The sequence below is a fragment of the Stegodyphus dumicola genome, chromosome 6 (assembly GCF_044657685.1).
Source record: "Stegodyphus dumicola isolate Sdum_Otavi_A_Nest chromosome 6, ASM4465768v1".
NCBI classification, from domain to species: domain Eukaryota; kingdom Metazoa; phylum Arthropoda; class Arachnida; order Araneae; family Eresidae; genus Stegodyphus; species Stegodyphus dumicola.
In genome coordinates, this window is record NC_140773.1 from 71,182,586 (window position 1) to 71,205,529 (window position 22,944).

Here is a 22,944-nt window from a genome sequence, read left to right on the forward strand (position 1 = left end):
TATTTATTGGTTTGAAAAACGGATATTTTTCTTGTAAGCTAACATTGAACGAACACTTACGTTTCGGCATTTTAACTTGTGATTCCTAAGCAAAAGAAATTTAAATTATTTACTACACGAGCATCAAACAAAAACAAAACAAATAGCGAGAAGTATGCAAATGAAAAGTTTGTCAAACAATAAGTCAACAAAACACGAGCGATATGATGTCTTGGCCACTCTCGGCTATCAATGCGTTGCCGACGACGCGGTCTCGCTCTTGCACACCACTAGCTCGCGTCCGGTTGGTTTAGGCGTCACATTGCGGCGGCGTGCAGGTTGGTGGCCGGCCATCTGCTACTCAAATTTTTGCGTGGTTTCTGAAAATGGGAGAATTTTGCATCCCACATTCCATTTCGGGGACATCAGGACTCGTAATTGTAAAAAGGGACAGTCCTGTTTAAAATGGAATGTCTGGTCACATTAGGTATAAGCTAGGCTAAAATTATCTAAGGTATTTCAGTTAATGTTGCAGATTGCGCTATTCCTTAATCTTCTAATTGGATCCGGCTTATTATTTTTTGCAGACTGTTAGAGCAATTTTATAAAAAGTAAGCTTGAACTTTCGATTATGTCAAAAAGAGTTTCAAATTCTGGAGCTGTCAAAGGATCTACAAAGCAAAAGCATGTTTTGATGTCCATCAAACAAAAAGTGGAATTGCTGCAAAAAATGTATAAAGTCTCAAAATTTTATGCATATCCGCGAGGAATATGGCATTGGAAAGTCAACTGTATATGACATAAGCATAAAGAAAAAGGAACTTTTTGAATATTTTGTGGATTCCGACACCCCACTTGCAATGACTAACAGAAAAAGGGGTTATGCTAAAAGTGATGATCATCACAAAGTGATGAATGTTTAATAAAGTAAACAAATAAATATTAAGCTTTTTTTTTTTTTTTGCAAATTTTGATACCCTTTAGATCATAATTGCTCTTTATTTCATAAACTATGGTTTCATATTTTTAATTGTATAATTTCTGCATGCCATCTTAGCAGATTTAAATTAATGATCTATAATCCAGAAAAACCTCTAATCCGAAATCGCCGAAGTCCCGAAGAGTCCAGATTACGGAGTGTGTACTGTACTGAGATATCCATGAGAGCTTCATCTTTTAGGTGCACTTTGTGTTTAATATTATTAGCAGTTCAAAATGTAATTATGGATTGTTTTCTGAGATACTGTGAAGAACTGTACAAACAAATTTTTGTAGAAAGTTCCAGAATTAAGAAATGTTTTGGGTAAAATAAAATTTTTAAAGCTATCATCAGTTCTGTGTAATTCAATCTATTATAAACCCATACACATGCAACACTATTTTGCAATAAGGTTTGTCTGTTTGTAAATGTGTGACGATTTTTTCATCTGTGTTAATTCTAATATCAAATTTCCAAAAATTTCTGTTTCCCATTTTAAGCATTCTGTGTTTATATAAAGAATTGATTATATTTTGTGTAAAATTGGACAAACAGAAGTGGTATGTTATTTAAAGCCCTGAGTTTTTAATGAGAAACAATATTAAAATATAATTCAAAGCTTTTTCAGTTTTAATATTTAGGACTAATTAATATGAATGAGAAGAGCATATATGCTTATGGCTAAAATTGATGAACTAGAAGAGATACTTTACATGAAGCTCTGAACAGATTTTCATGAAAAAACATATTATGATATAATTGAAAAGTTCTGAGATTTAGTATTTAAAACTCAAATATGTATATACAGTCATGATTGAGAATAACTTATTAAATTTTTACGATACAGTGTCTGTTGCTTCTTAAAATCGCTTTCTTTGCAAACGTATTTCAGTTTATTAAGCAGCTGAGTGTAATAGATTACTACATGTGATTGCAAATTATAACTGATTTAGACTTTTCAAATAAAATGACAACAAATTTAATAATTAATTCTAAAACAATAATTAATTACTTCTGAAATTAAACTATTTACATAATTTTGAAATTAATTTTTTATAATAATATTTTCTAATTATATTTCGTATAATAATTTCTTGATTAAATTTAATCTCTTAGAAACAATTAGTTATTCTATGCGTGCTTGTTTCATATTGCTCAAAAACAGTTTTTCAGATTTTATTCTCAGTTTTGTTAATTTGCTCAGTTGAAGAGTTTTTCTTAGAATTTGCAATGCTTTTCTAGATTAAATTGATGTTAGCATATCATCACTTTTGCTGTCATTTTCTGCAGTTGTACAAACACTTTCATAGTCAGTTTTTACACAAGCTGTGTCAATATTTTTGCAAATTAGCACATATTAACTTCCCTCAGTGATGTCTCAAACATTAGTTACAGTTTGCAATTTCTCTGAGGCTTTTTCTACATAAAAGTCACATGTTCGAAAACAGTTTCTAATTGATTTTAAGAGATTAACACACTGCATTCACTGTAATTTGCATGGCCTCTAGCAGAGCTGTCGACTTATCTTCTTCAAAGTGCTTGCATTTTCAATAAAATTCAATTCTGATCATCATTTCCTGACACACATTTCTGTAATGACATTTGAAAGCTTTGATAATGCCCTGCTTTAAAGGCTTATTGTTAGAAGTTGTATTTGCAGGAAGTGACACTCCTGTTTTTCAAAAAGAAATCGGGTATATGTGCTGTCCAGTTATCTCATTAGTGAAGTGTTTTTTTTTTCCCACTTTTCTGTTCATTGTTCCTTTCAAAAGAAAATCAGTAGAAATATTACCTCTTGATAGCCACGGATTCTTTGTTGCAGTGATAAAATCTGAATTCAATTCTCGACTCCTTTCAAACCATGAGGTTTTCTGCTTTTACCAATAGCCAGTACTGTCTTCATGACATATATATTGTATATTAAATAAGCTCAGTAACTCTTTCCTTCAGTTTCTTAAACCAGCTACTCTTTCACTTTCAAATACAATATTTATTCTGTTGGTATTCTGTAACACAGTCCAATTTTGTCTGTATTATAAATTTGGGATATATTCATTAAAGTAAGTGAAATGTCAAGCAAAATGTCTTTTATCCAAATATCATCTGCATGATGGTCTGCCTCTTCCTTCTCACCATGCAGTTTCTAATGGAGAATGGATTTCCCTTTCTCCAACTTGTGAGCCATCTCACAAGTCTGACTCACAACTGGTAACTGAAATAGAAACATTTTATAATTTTATAGCTTGAAACGGTTCTAGCAAAGCAGTTTCAACATCTTTGCACTTCCTTAAGACATTTGTATTTTTTATTAGTTTTCCATTAATTATAATTCCTGTTTCAAGTAAATGGCACAATGCTGTTTGGAAAATTTCCAGTTTAAATGTAGTTATTCTCTGGCTCCACTCAAGAATGTCAAAAATCTTTTAATAGTTCATCCTTTTTTTAGGCTTAAGTCTTTTTACTTGGCATTTCAACACATAAGAAGTTCACATAACAAATTAAAAAGAATTCTTCATCTAATAATTTATTCAAATTTTAATACTTACATTTTTAGCCAGCAGAAAGATTGCCCTTTGTCTATTTAATTAATCTACCACTTCATGATTACAAGCATGACCAAAGATTTCTTTGCTTCTTCCTGCACTTACAGTTGTAATTTCTTTTTTATTCAAAGACTGTTAATATTCAATAATACTAAGAAGCATTTTATGAACTTAATACATGCTTAATAATGCTCTATGAATATAATGTGTCAATTCCATAGGGAAGATTCTGAATATGGAAACCTTAAAAGATGGATGCAGAAGTTTCACTTGCTATCAGCTGGTCGAGGAGAAACTTTCACTCATTTACAGCATCTGTCTGTATTGTTTTTGTTAACTTTAAGATAAGGAAATTTTCCTTCCTTGAAGTCCCATGCAGGCAAAGAACTTGGAAGGCAGTATTTCACTGGTACAGAGACTGCAGGATAGGAAGATTTTGAACAAATTGTTTTATTAGCACTACATACTTGAATAATAATGTCATGGCCTACAACATGTTAAGTGGATGGGAAAAAAAAAAGAGCTTTGATTGGTACAGGATATTTTGTCAGAGAAGAATGAATCTTTTGCCAGTCTGAGTTTAATAAATGGAGGTTTTTCTATTGGGTTAGTATATATTTGTTTAGGTTCTTGGAGATTTGAACCTGATAAGCAGTGGACACTGTATAAGATAAATCAAAAATAGCACTTGACTTAAAACTCTTAAGAGATTTTCTTGGAAAAATATAGAATCACTATAATAAAAGTTTAATCTAAAATAATGAAACGCATATTAAGTCTATTTCTCTTGCATCTGGACATGGTATTTGCATCAAGCCATAAACGAAAAGGATTTTAATTCCGGTATTTCATCTGCAGAACTTCAAAACTCTTGTAATGCAGGTATGTTATGAAAAAATGCACTTTTTATTACCTTTCACTGTGATGATGGGGCACAAGAGCAAATTAATTCGAAAACACCTATTGCTTTCTTTCTTACTCAATCGGGAATGTGCAAGTGTCACTATTCATCTGTAATTCCAGAAACTAATGAGCACTGTTTAATGATACCTAAATAACTTTGGGGAATTTAGATTTATTGATAATATAGAAATAACATAGACAAAAACCAAATTGTATTAAATTAGACATTGACAAAAATTATTTTAAATATGTTATAAACGCTTAATTTTCTTTAATTCAAAACCAATTAAAGTAGGTTATCCAACTGCACAATAAAATACAATTTTTACTAAAAAGAATAAAAAGGCAAGCATTTGGTTATGTTGATATGAACTTGGAAGAACCAGTTTTTGCATGCGGCCAGTTAAACCTAATAAAGTATAATTCAAAATTTAGTATTACAAACCTATCTATTTATTAGTACAACAAATTAAATTTTATTTGCAAACAACCAACCAGAAATGATACTTTACGTAAAGCTGTTTACTGTTTAAAACTTCGAACTGGCTGCAGGTCATATGCTGGCATCATCAGAATTTTTGGTTCGTTTTGTTTTTATAACTAAGTACTTTTTCGTTTGTCATCAGTCATTGTTTTGTGTGAAATTAGACTCTCAGCAAGCTTGCATACAGGTGTGCAATGATCAGTTTCAACTAATGCTTTTTATTTGTCATGAGTCTTTGTTTACTATGAAATTAAATTAGATTCTCATCAGGCTTGCATACAGGTGTGCAATGATTAGTTTCAGCTAATGATTTTTTAATATGTCATCATTAGTCTCAGTTGATCTACCAGAATGTAGCTCATCTTGAACTGGGACATCACAAGAACAATGTTTTGAAAACCAACTGTGGCATGCGTTCTCTGTTAGTGCATGCTACTATATAGAGCACATTCCCTTTTGTGTGCATCTATAGCTGTCTTACCTTTGTGAAAATATAAAAGTAAATTATTTTTAAATGTTGATTTTTTTTCTTTCATCCTTTAACATAAAATCCCTACAAAAAACATTCCATGATTTTGTTAAATTGTATTTAAAATGCTATTTAAAAAATGTGACCATTAAAATTTTCTGTGTGCTGTAGTAATTAAAATTTTCTGTATGTTTACAGCTGTAAGCTAAAAGTAATTACTTAACAATCCAACAGCAAATCAAAATTTTCATTGATAGTACATTGATGAACATAACCGAAAAGAATAGTTTGTTTTTGATTTCTAGAGACTCTGGCTTTTAAAATTCATAAGGATATACTAATATAACATTGCTGCATAATGACATAATTTAAAAAAAAACAATATTATAAAAATTCTTCATAGTGAAAATTATTATGCAGTCTCAAGACAGAGGAGAGGAAATGTGTTTTTGTCATCTTTTAGTTAATATTGTGTAATAAATAGCTTTTAACACTTTAACTTAATTAAATATACTGTTGTAGGCCTATTCAAGTAAGGCATTATATCCAGGGAAAAGGAAGTTCGAGATTCTTGTAAGTAATTTTAAAGATATTTTTATGCTACACATTTTAGGATGATTAGCTGTTCTGCTTAATGTAATCTTGAGTAGTATCAGTGAAAAATGATTGCATAATAATTCATTGATATATAAAATAGCCGTTTTACATTAGCTTGAAAAATATGCTATTTTATGAATGCCATGTGTAATTTTTTAATAGCATAATTGTTGCATTATGCATTAAGTGCATTTGGAGAACTCTATGCATTTAAGGTTGTTATGTATGTATTTACTTTTTATGTTTGACATAATTAATATTTTTTAGCTTCTAATAATTTTGAGGTAATTTATAACTTGTTAATATCGCCATATAAATATGTACAGATAATAACTAATTATTATTAATGTAGTTATATTATTTTAGAATAAGCTACCAATACTTGCCTAAAAAATTAAACACCTGACTGTAACAGGATTTCATGATAAAATATATAAAATAAGATTATTTTTTTAACCCACTAGTAATTGAATGATTAAAATTATGGATATTTTACTGTTTCATCCTGAATGTAATTCTTAAATTTGATTTCTTGAAAATTTTGAAGAGTTATTTTCACACAAATAGCTTAGCATGTCCCTTTCAGAAAAATAGCACAATTAATTTTAGAAAGTTCTATGATAATGATGTCTTTATCCAAAATGGATGTCTCTTCTATGCTTAATAAATAAGCATTTTTTTATTTTTCTTGTTAACTGCGTACCACTTAGTAGCAAAACTAAACATTAATGTGAAATTCTAACTAGATGCAGCAACCTTGATGCTTAATGCAAAGATAATTATTTTACATATTATGAATGTAATAGATGGAATGTTTAATGGATGCAATGTGAAGGTTGTGCATAATGCTAAATTTGTGCAATTTTTATAATGTTTCTTGAGCGAAAACACGTCATTGTATACATGAGGAGATCGAAACTGTTGTTCTTTTTATGTACACAACAGTGTGTTTTCACTTTAAAAAAAAGTCAGAAAATTGCAGAAATTTGGTATTGTGCATAGCTTCACCTTTTTGCACATTCAACATTACACATGTTATCATTGTATAGCTATTTATGATGTGATATAAATAGGCTACCACATTTAGTGACTGGCACCTCATTAACAGAAAAATATCCAGCATCTCATTTATTGTTTTCTGATGAATTTCTATTATCTTTTTCAGTTAGTATTTTATTAAAACCATATTAATCTATTTCTACTTTTTGCTGTTAATAATATTTTTAATTTCTAAAGGAAGATCTGTTATACCAATAAGGTTAAGTTTTCACTATTTTTTAAATTAAAAAGAAGCCATAATTTCAGTTTAGTGGTTTGGTTATGTTTCAAGTCTTTTCATGGTTGATGTCATTTGTATTCAAATTAAGCTTGCTTTTTTATATTACTGTTTTGATTTACCTTAATATTTTTGACATGTTAATACAGGAAATACATGTTCCTTTAATTATTAAACACTTGCTTTCTATCAAATAAATGTTTCTGTCTGTACTGAATATTGAATGAGAGATTCACTTAATATGGATTTTACATTTTACAAACTGGAATTTACTTTTTCATGTGTGGAATGTATAGTTGATATAATGTATTAAATTAAATTACAGATCTTGTGCAAATTTTGTTGTGAATCAAAATATGATTTTTATAGCTTGCAAATGTTTTAATGAATTAACTTGGTACTGTTTATATGTAAATTAAATATGATAGAAGTTTATATGTGAAATTCAATATGAATAGTAATTCTGAAATTACATATTTTCTGTATACTGTGTAGGGTTGGCCCAAAATAATAGAAACACATGAAAAAATTTAAATAAAAAGAGAAAGAATTGTGTATGTTGCAGAAGCATGTTTGGCATCCAGAACTACTTGAATTCTTGGAATGGGGGATATATCTTTTGAATAATGATAATAGATATTTTATACCATTCTTCTAGCAGAAATAGCTCTAATGCAATGGGAGCTACTGAGCGAACATTTAAATCTAGTGATTCTGCATACTAGAGTAGACGTCTAACTTTATCTTAATTTTTTTTCAAACTGTGAATGGATGTTTTGACATCGGTTAATGTTGCATTATAATAAAAAATGTAATTACTTATAATAAACAATGTGTGCATCATTGAATTCACATGGCTACTTAAAATGGGTATTTAGTCACAGATATTTACTTACTTCAAATCATGATTACTCTGTGCATAACTGAACTGTGATTGTCATATAAATTTGTTCTTTATAATAGTCCTGATACTGTACCCACATTTGAAACTGCTAATGGTAAAGGATGGTCATGTTTAATTTTCACCTCTAAACATGCAGCTGATATCATTCAAGATTGGAAGTTTTTAGATGAAACAAGCCTCTCTGATCATAAATATATCAGCTATTCCCTCAATTAAAATTCTGCAACTTTCGTTATCAGGCTTAAAATTTCACATACAAAAATTAAAGCATTTGAACATAAAATTCACATTTGAAAGTAATTTATGTAACTGTAAGATGCCAATCTTGATTAATCACTTCATCAAAAATTTAATTAATACAATTAGAAATGTATTAACATGATGTCTGTGAAAAATTACATCCAACCAAAAGTACTGAAGCATTTAAAACAATAAGCTGATGGAACAAAGGTATCAGATAACAAAAACATAAATCATAACCTTAAAAAAAACTAAAAACAATACAAAAACATATTTCCTAACCATATTTAAAAATGAAAGAACACTCAGTAAAATTTCTCACAGTAAAATTGCACTAAAATGCTAATTTACATAGTATATTGTATAAAATAGGTATGGGAATAAAAACTATTCACTCCTATTGAATTGCATTTGCACACCTTTGAAATTGCGGACAGAAGAATACATTTCACTTCTAATATAATACTGAATATTTCTTTTTCTGAGATGATATACTTGCTAAAGACACTTTAAAAAAGGGGGCTCCAATTCTACTCTGTACAATGTTGTGATGATACGCACAATGATCTTTCCTTTATCAAAGATGATATCATTATTTATCTATTAGGTCTTATTTCTAAAAATAAAGCATCAGGCTCAGATGGCTTAGATTACATTGTAATTAAAACAATATTTATGTCACATTCTGAATTTTTCCTTAAATACTTCAATAAGCTGATAAAATAAATCCCAGAATTTTTAAAATACGCCAACTTAAAATAAATAAATAAATAAATAAATTAAGAACCTATACACCCTTAGTCTTTTTGGCCTATCTTCCTTCTTTTTGCTTTAGGCAAAACTTATCATCACTAGAATTTAAAATCATATTAACTTTCCAAGCATTATGAATATATAATGTCATACTTAAGGATGGCCTTTATTAAAGACTGGAAAAATCTGTGGGATCTTTATGAAAGAAACAAAAACTATCTAAGTTGTTTAAAAATTATTTCCCCCCCCCCAAGAAAAACGTGAATTTTAGGCAATGTAGATGTCAATCAAATTCTCACTGTGCATGGAAGGTTCCTTGCTTACTTAAAAAGGTTCCACTTCCAGGGAAGTGATATATTTGAAGTTTGTAATAAATTCGGTGATTCAAAGTACTTCGTTGGGAACTGTTGCCTGACAGGAAGTGTAAGAGGAAAATATATATTTACAAAGTTTGAAGATTTATTTAGTAACTATAAATTGTTTAGAAAATTTGCAAGAGATATGCAAATTGTGAATAGAATAAGAAGAATATTGGTATTGAGATGTAACAAAGCAGAAAATCATATTGAAAACAGATATGATTAAAGTAAACTTATAAATTTAAAATGAATTTTGATAATGCAGGGTGCAGCAGGGAAATTACCTTATTTTAAAAATGAATAACACAAATAGTATAAGCGATATCAGTTTAATCTTTCTTTAAGTTATAGAGAGACACTTAAAGTTTTTTTTATTATGGTTTAAAAATAATATCATTAAGGTGCCCTCCGTTCTGGTCAATGCATTGAGATAGTCACGTTTTGAAGTTTCTTTCCACTTTTACCAGCATATCAAGGGGTATGTTGTCGATAGCAGCTTGAATATTGTTCTTCAGTTGAGCCAGGGTCTTTGGACGTTAGAGATTTCAGAAAGCCCCACAAAGAGAAATCACATGGGGCTAAATCAGGCGAGTGCACTGGCCACGAAATTCTCAGGATTCGTCCTACTCCATTATCGCATGCTTTGCTTAATGCATGCTGCAACCGGAAAGATGAAAATGAGCCCTATCGCTAAAGAACACAAAGGCATCATGAGGCATATTGTCAAAAACGGCTTTGCATGCATTTTTTCATGAAAGAAAATCGTGTGGATTAAGTTTTTGCACCACTGCCAATTTATATAGATGAAAATGCAGTACGTTGAAAAGTACGACACTCTTTTCAATGAATGCCACCCCACCCTTCTCGGAATAAATGTCACTAGATGGCGCGCATTTCAAATAAGGAAGTTTCCCTGGCACACCCTGTATAAAGAAAATTTGAATAAAAATAATTGAAAGTAACACTTATAAAGATTCAAAACTTAGAAAAAATACAGAAATGGAAACTATAAACCTCTATATACTAATTTCACTGAGAATGTTTGGAATGTATGTATTTGCTTTATGTGTTTGATTTCGTTTCTTTTTTTTAATAACCCCCTTTTTTTTTCTTTTGAGTTTTTTATGCTTGTTTTATGTGATTGTATGACCTGAACTTACCAGAAGTTTATTAAGTTTGTTCCATTACGTAACCATTTATTCTGTTATGTTTCTTTATTTAATGCTTGTTTGTTGTTGGATTGGCCTGTCCCCTGATAGTCATATGGCAGGCTTCACCTGCTAGGTGGGCTGGGGGGCCAGTACTTAGAACTAACTAACTAGATGAAGGATTGCCTTTCAATTCATTAAGCATAGAAAATTCTCTCAGCCTGTTGATAGATCTGAATTAATTACAAACAATTTTATCTGCCTCATATTTTCGTTCTCAAATTCATTGGGATTGTAATATTCTGTGCTTTTGTCCAAACCTCCTATTGCACTTAGTTGGTAGTGGAACAAATAGCCATCATTTAGAGAAGGATATTACAGTTTGAGGGTCTTAAATAATAGTCTCAAATACAGCTAATACCATCTGATGACCTTAGGGCAATTTTCGCATCAAAACTGGCAAATACTGTAAAGCTTTCAAATTAAAAAAAAAACTAATATGTACGTAAGACCTGAATAAATTGAAAGAAAATGTGTGTCATTTAATTTACAAATAAATATTTTCAGCTTGGAATAAATATTAAAAAATATATCTTAGAATGACTATAGAAGCACAGAATTTTTAACTAATTTTATCTGTGACCATTAATTTAAAGTACTGTTGTTTATTAATTACTGTATCAATTCACATATACAACTACTTCAATAAATTATTCTGAAATATAAGTTATACTTTTGAAAGAGCTGAAATCATGCCATTCTATTTTAAATTATCTTATCATATATATATATTTATTGAAATTCATTTAGTTGTGTGAATGTAAAATTTTGGTGTTTTATACATTGAAATATGAGGACAAGATCCATTTCCTTAAAGAGAAAATTAGTTTTACTCATGATTTTGTGCCTAAAAATAACTATTACAAAATTTTCTTGGTGCCATATGACAGTAATTCACTAATAATATGAAATACATTAAATTGCTTTTTGGAGGAAATAAATTAAGTATTGAAAGTACGTCAAATTATATGAATGCATTTTTTATAGCAAAATACTTACATTTCGCTGAAAGTTTTATGACCAGATGACCAAAGAAAGTGATCAAATGACATTTGATTATAAATATTTTAATATTATGTAGAGTTGCATATTTCCAAATTTTGGGATGGTTGTGGCATAAAATTCTCAACCAATACAAAATATTTGTAAAAAATAACTCTTAATAGAAAAAAGAAAGTATCAGATAATAATGGCTTACTATGTGAAGGTCACAATAACTGGTCACAATTACTATGTGAAGGTGAAGAAATATTTGAAGCCTTCCCTCCCCAAAAAAAAAAAAAAAAAAAAAAAAAAAAAAAAAAAAAAAAAAACTTTTAAATTTTATATTATGCTCAAAGGTCCACTTCCAGGGAAGTTATATATTTGAAAATCAAATTTAAAAATGTGTGTGTGCATGTAAATGAAAAAAAACCCAATTTTTTTCATTTACATGCACACACATTTTGAAAGCATTTGGGCTGATGTCCCTTTGGGGTTAAAATATTTTAAAAACAACATATTTTTAGAATTCCCACTACAGAGTCTCGCACGCTAGAGATAATTTTTTTTTTTTCCATACAGTGTTGCCATGCTCGCTTTGAAGTCATTGAGTTTGTTAATCAAAAGTCCTTTAAAGTTGTACAAAATATGAAATACACAATAAAAATTCCAAATTCAGGCTTCTAGGTTCCCATATTCGGATGGAGGACTATTATATTCAAAATTTGATGGCTCTAGGTACCACTGTTTTTTCGCAATGCAAGCAACTTACCTACATTCATGCAGAATCTTCATTATTTAATCTCCTTAAATATAATACAGGGCGATAATATTTGGTGGCCACAATTTAAAAACAGAAACGGACATTTATAGTGAACCAACACAAAATTCTATTTCGACAGTAATAGCCTTTATGGGCTTGAGAATTTTTTATTTATAATCTGGATTAGGGTTTGAAATAACACAATTACAAGCTCAGGGAAAGGTTAAGTAGACAAATTCATGGAGGATTTTCATAGGGAAAACAATTTGTTATTTATGACTGAGGAGTGATGAGCTTTATTAAAGTAGTTTCTGGCTTAAATTCATTAGTTAATAATGTTTAGAGTTTTATTAAAGAGAACAAAGTATTTCACAATATACGTATGTATTTTTTTAAATCAGCTTTCACATCTGATATATTTTATGTGCAATTTTTACGGCATCCATCTTTTACACACACTAAAATAATTTTCTAGAATATGATCAAAATAGCACTAATTAATATTCAATTTTATGTTTTGTTTGAAATATTACTTTTTGAGTAACTGGTCACAATTACTATGTGAAGGTGAAGAAATATTTGAAGCCTTCCTCCCTCCCAAAAAAAAAAAAAAAGCTTTTAGATTTTATATTATGCTCAAAGGTCCACTTCCAGGGAAGGAAGAAAATAATATTATATTTCTAATAGGTATAAATAATAATCTAAGTTTAATATTGTAAGTTAAATTTCCATTGATGTTAACCACGTGATTAAATAACCGCACACAATAAAAATTCCAAATTTGGGCTTCTAGGTTCTCATATTCGGGTGGAGGACTATGTTATTCAGAATTTGATGGCTTTAGGTATTACTGTCTTGTATATCTGTGAGCTACCTGCCTAAGGGTAGTGAGACTTTAATGGGGAATTTTCTAAGGGAAACTGGTTTGTATCTGCATTAAACACGGGAACACCACCATAATTGATACAAATATTTTATGGTGTTTTTCCCATGATTTTCTTTTTTTGTTAATATAAATATTATACATAATTGATACAAATATTATATACTGTGAAAAAAAGCGGGGACTGCTCTATTATCTCTCGTTCAACTGGGACAATTGACGAAATTCAACTTGTGTTTTTCATGTCTTGAAAGTGCAACTTAGGGTATGTATTACATTTACATATAGCATTGTTCTAATATAGGTATTTTGACAAAAAATCAAACTTTTTCTGAAATGACATGCCAATTTATTTCCATATTTTGATTCTATGACTTAAATTATGCCAAATTTTAGCTTTTTCAAGTTTGTATAAATCACACGAGTAGTTCTAAAATTTTTTTCTCAAAAACTTTAGCTTTTTTTGTTAATTGATTTTGTTATGTATTTATTAATATCTCTTTTTTATTAAATTTATTTGATTCTTCCTTGCACATATCGAAATGTAAATTCATTCCAAATAAAATTCATCCATTTTTTATTATTTATTTTTAAAATTTGTATTTTAAAATAATTTTTATAAATTTTTTGAAAAAACTTTGAATTATAACTTATAAAATTTTCACCATCATCTTAAAGTAGATGTATTTCTAAGCATACCTGCAAAAAATTAGAGTTTATTATTCAAAATTGTGATATTTACATATTGATGCATAAATTCAAATACACAAAAATTAACATATGTGAATTTACATATTGGCAAGTTTTGAAATTTTGCATGTTTGCTCAAAGCGATAATAACATCAAATGTGTTTTTTGCACTTTGTTAAAATTATTTGAAAGTAAGAACGTGTGACTTTTTTTCCACTCATGCACAATGTAAAAACGGAAAGGAAAATAGGTTGCCATAAATTAAGAAGTTCGCCAAGTGAATTATTTTTGGCGCAAACTAAAAATGCGGCAAGATAAATTTTCAACTTCTCCATAAATTTCACATCAAAAATTACAAAATTTAATATCTAGGTATAATTTGAGTCGTAGAATCGAAATATGGAAAAAAATGGCATGTCATTTCAGAAAAAGTCCACTTTTATGTCAAAATACCTATACTAGAACAATATTATATATAAATCTAATATATATCCTAAGTTGCACTTTTGAGATATGAAAAATACAATTTGAATTTCGTCAATCGGTCCGGTAGAACGGGAAATATAGAAGTGCCCCCCCCCTTGTTTTTTGTGCAGTGCTACTGTCAATGATGCCAGTTGCATGATTCAGTATTAAGTTTTGGAACAAAAATATATTCCTTGAATAAGAAACTAGATTTGCTGATAAGTAAAAAGGAATTGATAAAAATAAGTTTTTGGAAAGTCGACCAGTTAATTTCCATGAAGTATTTTTTCCATCGGTTGAGGGATTTTTAAAATCTAAAAATCTGCTAAGAAGGGCTATTCTGATTTTGGACAACTCATCTTCATACCCAGACTTAGAAGAGTTACAAAAGGGGACATACGAGGAATGTTGCCACCCAGTGTCACAGCGTTATGCCAGTCAATGGACCAAGGAGTTCTGGTTAGTTTCAAGATATAGGCTTAAGCTGTTGTCTTTCCTTCTTTCTCCAAATGACGATTGTCAATGTCTTATCGAGGACTTTAGGAAAATTAACTATTCGATGTTGCTAGATGGGTGGTGGCCGCTTGGAATGAGTTAGAGTCATTAACACTAGTTCATTCCTGGCGAAAACTCCTTGATCATGAAGGAAATGAGTTTGTTGAATATGATGGTGCAGAAAATGTAAACTTATTCGACCTCCTGAAAAGAGTTTCTGTATGTGCAGAAGCTGATGAAAATGATGTTAAACAGTGGTTCCAGAAAGATACCGAGCAAGACATTATGTCCGATGCAGAAATTATTGCTGCTATCACAGAGAAGGGGGAAAAAAATGGTGAAGACGTTGAGGATTCCACCATACAAGCCCCCAAAATGTCACATAATGAGGGACTAAGGGCTGTCGTAACAACCCTTCAGTATTTTGAACAACATGGTGCGTCGGTAATACACTCACTGTTCCTTCGTTGTCTTCGTGATGAAGCAGCAAAAGGCAGAGTGTAGTGCGAAAAACAACAGGACATTGCGCATTTCTTTTAAAAATAAGTAGCAAGTTTTTGCAGAGTCTTTCTTTTAGTTTTCATTACAGACATCTTTATGCCTTTATAAAGTATTTTTCTGATGTCTGTCTTATCGGGTAAATTACTGTACAATGTGTATTCATTAATTTTCATTAGTAACACACACAGTTATTTTGTTTAAGGTTACTTGGGCAGTTAAGTTTGAGTTACAGTACTACATTCTTTGTAAACTGTTGTATTCTCAAGCAACTAATATATATAAGTAGTGTATTTTCTGATGAAGCACTTATATTTATTCTTTTTAGAACCTTTCCCGATAACTCGGCATTTTCACAAACTCGGCCACTCCGTTGGTCTACATTAGACCCAGTTTTCGGGACTCTACTGTGTTTAGGTATTTTTCTGAACAGCAAATTTAACTCAAGTATATTTACTGTATTTCTAATAAATGTGAGAAACTTCAGAATAGACTTTATTGAAATACGTGTAATAGTTTTGATATTAAATAGAATGTTAGTGCAATTATTTTAAGAAGTTTATTTTTCCTATCATTTCTAATGGGTATAGAGCTTGGAATTGTCTCTGAAAAAGAAGATTAACTGTAATCGTCTGTGTCAAGCTCAGAGATTAATTCTGCTGTAGGCGTTTGCTCATGCTGGATTTCCACTGCTGTATATATTTATTCTGCAATGCATAAGCTACAAGGATAGCTTTTCCAATTGCTCTGTTCCTCATTTTGATCACTTAGTGCTCTTGTCTGCTCTTCCTAATCTATCTGTAAGACAATCAATACAAATTTTCGATATTATGGATGTTGAAAATTTTCACTTGTGTGCTGTATGGACAATAGTAAAATTGATAACAGAGTTGGTTTTGCTTATGTCATCTGTGAGGATGGTTTTGAAACTGATGATCAGTAGTTTCATATTAGAAATGTATTGTTATGGTTTTTGTACTCTGTTTGCTATTTTAGTAGAAATGTAATTGAAATTGTTTTATATCCCCGCGTAATGCAGCACAAGACTTATTTAAAGCGAAAGCTACGCTGAAAAAGTAAAAATACAGGAACACGCACATTTATTAAATAGATATCTCATAATTTTAGTCTGTTGCTTTCCAGAAAACTCGACAAATAAAAATTACCAGAATGCTCTCATGCATGATTAAAAAGCTTATAAAAGATGGGTTAAAACATCTCAGTTCAGTTGTTTACGTAGTGTTGCGTGCAAAAAAGTAAAAATACAGGAACACGCACATTTATTTAAATAGATATCTCATAATTTTAGTCTTTTGCTTTCCAGAAAACTCGATAAATAAAAACTACCAGAATACTCTCATGCATGATTAAAAAGCTTATAAAAGCCGAATTAAAACATCTCAGTTCAGTTGTTTACTTAGTTCTTGTTGTTTGTAGCGAATTCGTGGTGAGATCGGATTTGCTTTCTCAGCTTTGAATCGTGTTCTATTTGATGTTTTTGTAGTTTAAAGTATAACTACTGTGATATATTGTGATATTGTACGAATATCTCTGAGGAAATTTCAGTGCAACACTTTTTGGTCTCAGGAGTGGGGTTTGAATGTCAATCACAAGAGCAATGGAGGAGCAGTTAAGACAGCTGATTGCAGCCTTTGCTTCATTTAAAGCAGAGATGAAGGCTGGCCAAATCTCCATCAAAGAAGAGATGGAAGTGGGCCCAGAAGAGATTACATGTATAATAGAAAACAAATTTGAGTCTGTGGAAGTCAGAATAGGCGTGATTAAAAATAAAGTTGGACAGATTGAAGAGAAAGTTTCTTCTGTCAGGAAACAAATAGAAAAGAGAGTTTCTGCCGTCGAACAACAAATCGATTATAGAGTTTCATCTGTGAAAGAACAAATAAAAGAGTGAGTTTCTGCCATGGAACAACAAATTGATAACGGTTTCTGGTGTTGCCAAAGAAGTTGATACTTTAAAGAAATTCGTAGCGACATAAGGGAGCAATTCAGATGGTTTTAAATTCTTACCCATGCATGCTCCTCCCTCACTGAAGCTATCTGCGCATGATGGCAAGACCTCTTGGCAAGTTTATAAGACGAGATTTTCAATAGCGACAGAAGCGAACGAATGAGATTCCCAAGCTAAGGCCTGTCATCTTGCTGCTTCTTTCAGAGCAGACGCAGCGGATTTCCTGCAGTCTCTTCTCGAAAACCAGAGATTAGACTTTAAAGCTCTATCCGGCGCATTGGAGCTGTGCTTTGCAGGAAAATGTCTGAAAGACTACAGTAGGCTTCAATTAAAATCCCATCTACAGAAGCCCACGGAAACACTCCAAGAGCTCGCCATGGATGTTGAAAGGCTGTCTCACCGCGCCTTTATGGAGTGCCTGAGAGAAACAAGGAGAATCCTGTCCCTGCAGTACTTTATCGATGGCATCCGGAATCCCGAAATACAGAAATCCCTGAGAATGGTTGATGTCAAGGATTTAAAAGCGCTTTAGTGTACGCCATGAAATTGGAGGCAGCCCAGCAAGCAACACATAGAGACTGCAATCCAATCAGAGCTGCTCAAGTCCAGGAGCCAGTGGATCAAGTTACTACTCTTTTAGGCAGTTTAACCAGACAACTAAATGCCTTGATACAGAATATTGATGACAAGAAATCGATCCTAAAGTGCTAGAACTCCGGTGCTGAAGGGCACATACAAAGAAACTGCAGAACAACCCAGGGAACGGATGCTAAGACCGCTCCTAGTAAGAAGGAGTGAAACTAATTAGTGGCCATCTTGTCGGGCAGAGGTTGTCACATATTGACAAGTCCCGCTTTCAAGCATTTCATATTTCTGCCATCAGGGGCGATTTAGGCCGATCATCAGGGGCAGTAATGAACTCCTCATCATGAGATTTGTCAACGAAGTTCCCTGCAGTATGACCATCGATAAAGAGCCAATGTTACCATCATCAGAAAAGATTTGGCTCAATAAATGGAAGGTAAATTTCTCTGGACGCCGCCCTGCGTTATCCTCCAGGCTGTATCCGGCAAGAAGATCAACATCGACGGAAAAGTGAACGTTAACATCACGTTTGGAAGTGCCGCCTACCATCACACGGCATATGTGGCAGAGATTACAGATCCTTGCATACTCTGATTGGAATTTCTAATGAAATACAATTTTTCCTTAGACTTCAAAAGTAACGAACTGCATTTTGCCTCTGAGGACATAGCCCTATTCGGCATTAATGATGAAGGAGTGAAATCTGTCCACAGAATTATAGCTCAAGACGATATCACAATCCCAGCAAGAACAGAATTTTTACTTCCTCGACCTATAACCAAAAATAGATATTTCTGCGACGGCATCATAGAATATCCCAATAACTGTTACAGTCCGAAAGGAGTATTAGTAGCCTGCGCACTTGTCGACCTATTGAGAACCGTTATCCCGGTGAGAGTTTCCAATGTAACTGTAAAGGCGAGAGTTATTAAGAAAGGTGATGTGGTGGAAGCATGTACTCCAGTGACCAGCGTTAAACGAAACAGTAACACTCCAGAATCCGTGTTGTCAGAGATAATTATATCGGAGTTATTGCAGAATGTGCAATTGAACGATGAAGAGAAGAATGCTGCCGAACGTGTCCTTCAAGATCTTCAAGTTGTTTTCTCCCGCTTGTCTTCTGACGGGGGTCGAACCAGTTAGACACAACATAGAATCGATACCAGCGATCATTCCCCGATCAAGCAACATCCAAGACGTCTACCGATTGCTAAACAGGAAGAGGTATGAAGACTTTTAAAAGTGGTTCCGATCCGATTCCATGGAGTGACAAAGAGGTCAGGGAAGACCAGCTAGAAATCAGCGACATTAAATCCATAATTGAATTGATTGAGTCTTCAAACACCTGGCAGGACATTTCGAGCTATAGTCCCACGACAAAACAATATTGAAACAATATTGGGCTGTGTTGGACTCGCTCCATATTCGAAGCAGTGTCTTGTACTAGAAATTCGAATTGGGTGATGGAAAGACTTTCCGCTAGAAACTGATACTTCCAAGATCCCAGATTCCGGATGTCCTTAAAGAACTACATATTAGCCCTACATGAGGTCACTTCGGAATAATGAAGACCTTGCAGAGAGTTTGTGAGAGCTTCTATTGGAATAATGCAAAGGATGACATGCAAAAGTGGTTCCGATCTTGCAAAGCCTGTGCATGTCGGAAAGGACCAAAGAAACGTAGCCGAGGCAAACTGCTACGTTACAACATAGGAGCACCTTTTGAACGTATCGCTTTTGACATCTTAGGACCTCTGTCAGGAACTGCTGTTGACAACAAATACAACCTCATTGTCATTGATTACTTCACCAAGTGGCTTGAAGCATATCCTATTCCTGATCAAGAGGCTGTCACAGTACCGGAGGTGATGATACAGCACTGGATTTCCAGGTTCGGAGTGCCTCTTCTGTTACATTCCGATAAGGGAAGAAATTTTACATCATTTGTAATCAAAGAACTCTGCAAGCTACTCAGTATTGACAAAACCCAAATGATGCCTTTACATCCCCAGTCAGACGGAGAGAGTTTTAATCGAACCACCCTTAATAACCTATCATTAGTGGTTTCCAGAAACCAATAGGACTGGGACAAGAAGTTACCACATTATTTAGTTTGCTATTTTTAATAGAATTGTTATTAAATTATTTCATTTCCCCGTGCAATGCTGCACGCAACAAGTTTTAAGAGAAAGTTATGCCAAAAAAGTAAAAATACAGGAGCACGTGCATTTAATAAATAAATAAATTTCTCGTAATTATAGTCTTTTGCTTTTCAGAAAACTCAAGAAATAAAAATTACCAGGGTGTTCTCCTGCTTGATTAAAAAGCTTATAAAAGCCGGATTAAAACATCTCAGTTCAGTTGTTTACGTAGTGTTTGTTGCGTGTGAAAAAGTAAAAATACAGGAACATGCACATTTATTTAAATAGATATCTCATAATTTTAGTCTTTTGCTTTCCAGAAAACTCGATAAATAAAAACTACCAGAATACTCTCATGCATGATTAAAAAGCTTATAAAAGCAGGATTAAAACATGTTTCAATCCTGCTTTTATAAGTTAATTCAGTTGTTTACTTAGTTCTTGTTGATTGTAGCGAATTCGTGGTGAGATCGGATTTTCTTTCTCTGCTTTTAATTGTGTTCTATTTGATGTTTTTGTAGTTTAAAATATAACTACTGTGAGATATTGTGATATTGTACGAATATCTCTGAGAAATTTCAGCATTTTGTTTTATATCTTGGGATAAGAATAAATTTTATTAACTTTCTATCAAATTGTGCATTCAATCCATTACAAACCCGTACGCACACAACAGTATGTACTGTTTATATTTCTGAACTTCTGTTTATTAGTTTTACAATTAAGTGGATACTTATCCAGGATACACATGCTTCTAGTTAACTTAAGCTGCACTGATTCTCTGCCTTCCCTAGAGTCCTCTTATATATATATATATATATATATAATGCAGTCTCTCAGGGATTTACTGGAGAAGAGTATTTCAGTGTTTTGTACATTTGAACATATGCATGCATGGATATATGCAAATGAGAGAGCTGATTGGCTTACCAAGAATGTAGCTAGAAAATACTATATATAAATATTCCCAAATCTTAGTTTAAAAAAATATTCAAAGCAAAGTGATTGAACGATGGAGTTATGGCTATGTCATTTCTGATAAGGGAGATATTATGAAACTGTTCTTTCCAACTGTCTTTGAAAGACTGAAAAGTAAGGATTTGTAGCTTAATTTTTGTCTGGGCATGAAAAGTGTAATGTTTTCCTTGAATAGTTAAAACCGACATCTTCCAACTTGTGCTATTGTGATCTTGGCTCTTGGCATTCAGCAAAGTGTCTTCCACTTAATAAAGTAACATTCTGAATTTCTATACTAAAATACCATTTTTGACTTGTAGTTTTTTTTTTGGGGGGGGGCGGTTTCTGAGAAAATAATAGATTGGTGCATTCGACAATAATTGGATTGCCTTTTGTTAAATCATGCAAGAAATTCAATAAAATGTAGATTGAAATTAGAATTAAATGGCCATCATACTGTCCTGCATCTGTTTATCTACCTTCAGCCTACCTTTCTTTTAATGACTATATTGACTTTTATTTCAATAGTGTAAATGTTTTTCTTTGTATTTGCTTTTTTTTTTTTTTTTTTTTTTTTTTTTTCAGTCATACATGTTTGATTTATTCGTATTATTTAAAGTTGATATTTTTTCCTTTAGTTAGATTTTTGTAAGCCTCTTGTGATACTTTGTGGTGCACAAGGAAAAGGGTTTTTAAAAATAAATATAAAATGTGTAATATAATGAATAAATGTGCAAATCGGTTTCATGCATATATTGTTTGGGATTTTATCAATGTTAATTGTATTTTAAGTTTACAAACTTTAATCTATTTACAAATTTAGATTTTCATTATTATTATTTTTTCCCTTTGATATTTATATTCATAAGGGGTTTATTAGTCCAAATGGTCTGTTTTTTGCTCGTCCAGAAAGACAACTGAGTGGTCAATTTAATCTGTTTTATTTCTATACCACACATGGTCAAAAATTAGTAAATTCTGTTATTTGTATCTGTACGTGAGTGCACTCACAGTTGTGAAGATTTTATAATTCATTTCAAAACAGTTCATGTAAATTATGTGTGGAAGAATACTAAAGTATACTGACTCACTTTCCTTAATAATTAAATTTGTTTGTCTTTTGCATTTTTTAAAATACATTTTGCTTTTAATAGGAGTGCATGCAAACGTATCACCTCTCCAGACAAAGTTATTTCAGAACTTTCTGATTGCTATTTTCAAGAATTGGTTCCAAATGAGATTCAGAAACAAGTACAAAAGAAGTAAGAGAATTGTAAAGCTTTAATTATTTAAATATGCCTTAATGCCTTTGTAAAAATAGCCTAAATGTTTTAGAATTAGAATAAAGTTGTTTTAACTCTTGGCTGATCCCAAATTACTTATCAGTGGTAGGACTGTAGTTAATTATCTATGTTAGTTCAATACAATAAAAAGGATATTCCAAAATGGACTGTAATATTTTTTTTAATAATGATAAACAGGTTATCCATTTCTCATGAACTCCCAGTATTAGGTAAATTGCTTCTCAAGCCAAAAAAAAAGAGGGGGGGGTAGGATTTTTTTTTTTTTTTTTCTTGTTTGTTTTTGTTTTTTTGATTGTATGTGTGTGAAATTAGAACTTGCTGTTAGATGGGAGCAGCCTTTGTACCATTAAATAGTACTTTTTGTGCTGAAATTCATTTACTGCTGATAGAAAATGTGTATTTATTAAATAATTAACTACTTAATCTGACTGCTTGTGTAATATCTGCCATTTCTCAGAAAATGCATATTATATGTATATCCATATATATACACTACAAAGTCTGAGATCCTGAAAGATCT

General features: G+C 31.7%; 1 protein-coding gene across 7 annotated transcripts in view; it reads left to right on the forward strand.

Annotated features, from left to right (window-relative positions):
- Window positions 1–22,944, forward strand: part of LOC118193729 (uncharacterized) — a 209,490-nt gene that overhangs the window by 180,871 nt on the left and 5,675 nt on the right. For 6 of the 7 annotated variants that reach the window (XM_085818507.1, XM_085818508.1, XM_085818511.1 and 3 more), the window contains 2 exons: window positions 5,880–5,930; window positions 22,275–22,382. In XM_085818507.1, the coding sequence (XP_085674633.1) occupies window positions 5,880–5,930; window positions 22,275–22,382 (159 nt within the window). The remainder of the gene's footprint in view (window positions 1–5,879; window positions 5,931–22,274; window positions 22,383–22,944) is intronic. The other variant, XM_085818509.1, reaches the window with a different exon arrangement.